This window comes from Cibotium barometz, chromosome 65 (genome assembly GCF_041138505.1).
Source record: "Cibotium barometz isolate CiBa-2024 chromosome 65, ASM4113850v1, whole genome shotgun sequence".
Taxonomy (NCBI): Eukaryota; Viridiplantae; Streptophyta; class Polypodiopsida; order Cyatheales; family Cibotiaceae; genus Cibotium; species Cibotium barometz.
In genome coordinates, this window is record NC_141110.1 from 16,701,463 (window position 1) to 16,708,218 (window position 6,756).

The 6,756-nt window shown below is 41.0% G+C and overlaps 1 protein-coding gene across 1 annotated transcript; it reads left to right on the plus strand.

Annotated features, from left to right (window-relative positions):
• The first annotated feature begins 484 nt into the window (after positions 1–484).
• LOC147602972 (pentatricopeptide repeat-containing protein At4g39530-like) lies at positions 485–4,331 on the plus strand. Its single transcript, XM_086797064.1, has one exon. It carries the CDS (start codon positions 1,044–1,046, stop codon positions 3,543–3,545), a length of 2,502 nt encoding a protein of 833 aa, XP_086653190.1. The 5' UTR covers positions 485–1,043; the 3' UTR covers positions 3,546–4,331.
• Positions 4,332–6,756: the final 2,425 nt, after the last annotated feature.

Consider the following 6,756-nt stretch of genomic DNA (forward strand, 5'->3'; position numbering starts at 1 on the left):
ACTGGATAACCACACATTCCTCTCTCTCACACCTATGGTAGCTACACCAACACAAGGACAGAGTAGAGAAGCAAGAGCAAGACTCAAGTGCACAATGGGAGAGTGTGTTGTATGATGAGGAGAAAACAGACTCATCATACAAGGCCATAAGTGTATATTTACGTCTTATCTAATCTAAGCTTAAATTTCACCGAGTAAATTCGGTATGATTATGAAAATATTCTAAGACCACTTAAAAATATTTGTAAATGAACATATACAATAATATGTATATGTGTTTTAAACATGACACAGAAATAATAGCGCTCAAATAATGTAAGTAATTTTCGACGGGAGTCGCTCGATTTTCGAGCCTCGCCGCGCTCGACATATCACGAGGGCTTACCAAAGTGTAGACATGTGGAGAGGCATGGAGAGAGGCTACACAACACCAAATGGGTTTTTACTCTCTTTACATAATAGTAGTATACACATAAATAATATATATATATATATATATATATATATATATATATATATATATATATATATATATATATGCTAGAAATTACGGACAACTCCATACATTTCATGCCTCAACTGAGAAGACAAAGCTTCGGATTTAAAGACCTGCTGGACGAATTGGGCACGAGCGATTACGGCAACGGAAGGTGTGTGTCACTTGCTGTGTCAAGTTGTTCTTCATACTCAAACCAGTAGAGTTTGTGGTTAGCCAATGTCTGTTGACATGCTAATGGTCAGATTGGGTTAAACACGTTTTGAAGAAGCAGAGTTGCTTATAGGGCTTGTTGGAAATAATCAAGTATTAGGCCTTAGCCTTTGAAGTGATCAAACCTTAGCTCAGTGATTAACGGTCGCACAGAAACCCTACAGAGCTTGGAAATGCATAAATCCTACAGAGCTTTGACATGCATAAACCTACCCTTCTTTGAGTTTACATACACTTGACACCAGTGGGCATGTAGTAGCACTTTGCATTTGTATCAAGCCAAGATTGTACCCTTTATGTTAAGCCTGGAAATTTTCCTTTGTTTTTATGCAAAATGGATGCACAACTTGTTTCTACTGTGCCAAATCATTGCTGGGATAGTTTCGGACCAATCGCAGGTGGGGTGATTGGTGAGAACATCCCCATGGTAAGCCATAATATTACTGTTCCGCAGAAGACTTCTTGGGGGACAATGGGCGTTGATGAGGCTCTTGCTTCTCTGGAGCTGATGCCTGAACCCCCTTCATTGGATGACTTCATCTGCATTTTTCAAAATTGTAGGAAAACAAAAAAAGTGGAATACGCTAGACGCTTGCATATGCATGTTTTTGAGTATGGGCTGGAAACACATAGATCACTTGGAAATTACCTTGTACCAATGCTCGTGGAATGCGGAGGGGTATTCGATGCCCAACAGGTCTTCCATAAGCTGTCTTATCGGAACGAGTATTCTTGGTCCTCTCTCATACAAGGGTATGTTGAATGTGGGAATTTCCAGCAGGCCCTTAACCTCTTTACGGAAATGCAAGAGGATTCTATGAATCCTGGCATGTATGCATTGGTCGCCCTGCTCAAAGCTTGTGCGAAGCTAAAGTGTGTAGAACGAGGGCAAGAAATACATGGGGAGATCGTCAAATTGGGATTTGAAGGAGATCCTTTTGTTGGTAATAGTTTGGTGGATTTGTATGCCAAAAGCAGCTCACTTGCAGAAGCACAGGAAGTGTTTGATAAGCTGCCGGCCCGAGACGTAGTTTCGTGGAATGCATTAATTGCAGGGTATGTTGAGCATGGACTTGGTGAGGAAGCTCTGGAGTGTTTTCAACGAATGCAATGTGAGGAGTTGGCTCCTACTCTTGTCACATTTGTGTGCATCTTGAAAGCTTCTAGCAGCATCAGAGCAATAGGAAAGGGACAGGAAGTACACAATGAGATTGCCAAAGAGGGATATGAACTAGATACATTCATTGGCAGCGCATTGGTGGATATGTATGCCAAATGTAGCTTACTTGCAGAAGCGCAGGAAGTGTTTGACAAGTTGCCAGTCAGAGATGTTGTTTTGTGGACTGCACTCATATCTGGCTACACTGAGCAAGAGCTCTTCGAGGAAGCACTTCATTGTCTGAGACAGATGCAATGTGATGGCGTGTCTCCAAATGCTGTCACATATATATGCAGCCTGAAAGCTTGTGGTAGCATGGGAGCCATAAACAAGGGTCGAGAAATACATGCAGAAGTTGTTAGAGAGGGTTTTGAAAGTGGCCCTTCTGCCGGCAGCACTTTGGTGGATATGTATGCCAAGTGCGGCTCGCTTGCAGAAGCACGGGAAGTGTTTGATGAGCTGACAGCTCGAGATGTTGTCTCGTGGACTGCAATAATTGCTGGTTATACTGAGCATGGGCTTGTGGAGGAAGCTATGATCTGTATGGATCAGATGCAAGTGGAGGGGATGTCTCCAGATCCTGTCATGTTTCTTTGCAGCTTGAAAGCTTGTGGTAGCATTGGAGCCATCGATAAAGGCCGTGAGATACATGCTGAGGTTGCCCAAGAGGGCTGTGAAAGTGACCTTTTTGTTGGCAACATGCTTGTGGACATGTATGGAAAATGTGGCTTATTGGCAGATGCGTGGGAAGTCTTTGATGATCTGCCAAATCGTGATGTAGTCTCCTGGAATGCACTTATTGCAGGGCATACCCAGTGTGGGCTTTCTGAGGAAGCACAAAAATGTTTGGAACAGATGCAGCTGGAAGGTGTGTTTCCGAATGTATTGTCGTGGAACACTGTGATCCTTGACCAAGCTGAGCAAGGAGGAAATGCGAAGGTTTTTAAACTTTATGCACAAATGCAAGAACAAGGTATATCACCAGATAGTGTGACATTTGTGAGTATGCTGACAGCATCCGGCGATATGGCAATTATTGAAATTGGGAAGAAAATCCATGCTCAAATGTATAGAGTTGATGGACTTGAGGCGACTGAGTTGACGGTGCAGACTGCCCTTGTTGACATGTATTCGAAATGTGGGAGCATGGTTGATGCTCAGCAGGTATTTGATGTAATGCCAACTAAGGATCTTGTGGGATGGAGTGCATTAAGTATGGGATATGCCCGTCAAGGAGAGATGGAACAGTATTTTAGTTTGTTTGAGAGAATGAGGAAGGAAGGCATACAGCCAGATGAGTACTCACTCCACAGTATTCTCACAATATGCAGTCATGCAGGCCTTGTGGGTAAGGGCCAGAATTATGTCAAGCATATCAGCAAAGAGTGTGGCATCGATTTGTCTAGCAAGCATCACAATAGTATGGTAGATCTCCTTGGCCGAGCAGGACAACTTGATGAGGCAGTGGCATTGCTTGAAAGCATGCCTTATGAACCTAGCCTTGTAACATGGAGTATGGTTTTAGGGGCTTGTCAAAATTGGGGTAATGTAGAGCTTGCTAGGGATGCTTTTGCGCAGGCGGCGAGCTCCATTGAGGAGGATTCGGCACCCTACGTCTTATTGTCCAACATTGTTGCTGGTGAGAAGACAAAAAAAAAATCAATTGCATGTGACTAAGGAGTTGGACTAATATGGTGCCAATTGGGCAGGCATTGTTATGAAACTTGAAAGACAATGTCGGACGTTGTTGAGTGGGGACACTAAGCTAAGCTTAAGCCTACTTGACATTGTGAAGGGGGGGAAGCTGAGATGTGAATCATGTGCCTCAAAGAGAACTTTCTGCAGAATTATATCATACTTTTGGATGACTGCTCGATGTGATACTGAAACATGCTTTGTGCAGTTGAAGTTTCTGCGGCAGAGACTGGTTGGTGTATGAAGCACATGTTTACTGGTGCTCACCATCGCCAGCTGGAGTTCGAGAGCAGTTTCCATCAAGGACATGCCATGCCCCCACCTTTGGCAGCTGGTGTTCTATGGCATCTTTCATTAAGCATGTGAGATAGATTAGCCCCAAATGGAGAAGCTTTTTGACAACTTGAAAACACGATTTGTTGCATGGAGGACTTGTGCAGTTGCAGTTGCAGATGATGGCGAATATTATGATGGTGGTGATAATGAGTCTACTAATGCCCATATGATCCATAGCCAAGCGAGGAGACCACATGGGATCCATATCTAAAACCTTGTGGGGCAACAAGCTCTTGACCAAAAAAAATCAAAGAATAGATAGAACTTGATTGCACAACGGAAGCTTGACACGAACTAAAATAGATGAGAGTTTCCACAAAACATAACTCACAAAGGAAGCGCACAGCTTGAGAATTTGATTCAACACAGGAATCAGTGTCACACGATAAGATTTTTGTTCTTTTTTTCTCTTTTATTCATTACGATTCTACTCATGAGGCCCCACATAATGGTCACCACAACTCCCATAATCATAGGGAACCTCTTCAATTTACTCCTAAATTCCTCTTTTTCTTTTTGTGAAGTCTGGATATAATTCTTAGATCATCTCTACCTCTCTATATTCACTCTAATTATGCCAAACTTTTGACCCTACCTGTAACTTTAAGTGGTCACTTACATTTGACTCTGTAACCTTACACTTCAATTTTGTATTTCTAAGAGAATGATTGATCACTTAAATTTTAACCTCAATGAATCATTCATAGCTCATAGGTTGTCCTTAATCAATTACAAAAGTAAACACACACTCTCTCCCCCTCACACTCAAATCTTGTCACATGCACTTTTGCCACATAAGGCTATGACTTCATCTACAATGTTGATGGGGTTGTCACACAATCTATGCCCAAGAAGAACCACCAAGACCTAAAGAAGCTCCCACTAGAGCCAAACTATCCACCACACATGATCATCATAAAATCACCATCGCACAAAGAGAAGTCCATGAAAAAGGCGCACAATCATATGATTTATAAAGAATCTCCCATTGAAGATGGACATCTTTCATAGAGACTTATCACCATATGTTCTAATAGCAACAGAGGAACAAATTATCACACAAATAATCAAGTTGTGTATGTGATCTTTCTCTTGAAACGAGGTGCATTCTAGATGCATCCCATATTACATATGATCCAATGAATGAGTTCAAGCATGCTCACTAAAAGAACTATAGATTTGCACCATAGATTGTCTACACATGATTTCTTTGTCATGGTTTTAGTCAACTCATGGTTTGTAAGTCAGACTCATGTTATGAGGAGAAGCCATGGTTGAGCACTTCACACATATGCTTGGTTTAGATACCAAATGGTGGCCTTAGTGGCATGATGGTGTTTTAATAGGTATGGAAGAGTTCTAGATAAGCTAGAGATAGGTGTGAAAAATAGGACGCACCAAGGTAGGTAGACATTACTCTTGGACACATTGTCTTGAAACTATAGGGTCTAAACTAGGCCTAAGATGAGCTCGAATGGACGTGAGGTAATTGCTACGCAAGGTCTAGTAGTTCTTCTTGGGCCATCTCTATATTGCAAACAAACAGTGGCATTGACCACCACGACTGCGTATCAACACGGTCTAGTCATAATCACCTCGTATCTCTAGGCCTATATAGATTCACTATGAGGCCCTTCTCTACATAACTCATCAGTCATCATTGCATGTTTGCCTCTTTAACTTATAGTCACTCCTTGTAGTTACTCTTAGAAATTCTAGCAGTTATCTAAGCCCCCTCCGTGGGAGTGCACATGTATGGAACACACCCATCATTGTATCTTTGCTTAGTGCAGTATATTGTACTTCTCTATATCATTGTCTTCTATTGTGCTTAAGTTGTGTTTTAAAAAAAGATCCAATCTTGATGCCCTCTACAACTCTATGCCACAAAGTTTCTTCAAATTCTTCATTGATTTGCTATAGCAAGCACTTCTTTATATGCATACTTTAAGGTACCCAAAGTATGCATCTACAACTTTACACCACAAAGTTTCTACAAATTCCTCACTGATCGCTATAGTAAAACACTCCTTAGATGCATACTTTGAGGTACCCAGAATTCATAGTAGACACTATTAAACCTATTTCTCCCTTCAAAAACAAAACTAGAAGCCAAAATTTTGTGAAAGACTTTGAAACAGAATGATCAAACTACATCTATAATAATTTTGAAAAAGGTTTTGTACATTTTGAGATATTAAGCTTTTCCTATAGGGTATAAATTGTAAAGGTGTCAACAAAATTTCCCAACTCTCACAAGAGAGCCAAAATTTGGCTCTATGTTACCTAGATTATTCCCTTGATTCTTATGGCATCTTGATTTATTGATATATTTACATTGGAGATCTTCACGAACATGAGACACACAAGATCTTCATCAATGTATACTGGTTCTTCATTAGCACATATATTATTCATGGTGTATGATCATTTAGATATTTGCATATTTGTATTATTTAGTCCATACGGAATTAGCCAGTTGATGCAATCCATGAGGCAAAGAGGATGCAGACATGTGACAATCTAGTTGCTTATGTGATGAGTTTGTACACATATAAATGCCTAATAAGAGAATTGCTTTTTCATTCCTTCATGCCCATTTGAAATCACATCTTGTGTTTGGGTCTTCCATTCTTGTGTTTAGGTAGACTTGTGCTTGTGCCTTATGTGTGAGCTCCCTTGAGAATTGCCTATATCTCAAGTGGACTAGCACCTTATTATGAGTGCGTGTGAGGTTGAGATGCCTTTCTTGAGTAAGTTGAGTGCTCACATATAGTGATGTGGTCAGAGCTGTGGATAGAGCCTGCCATATGTAAGTGTTCCTTGCTTTTGAGAGGGTTGGACTCCTTTTCCCCCA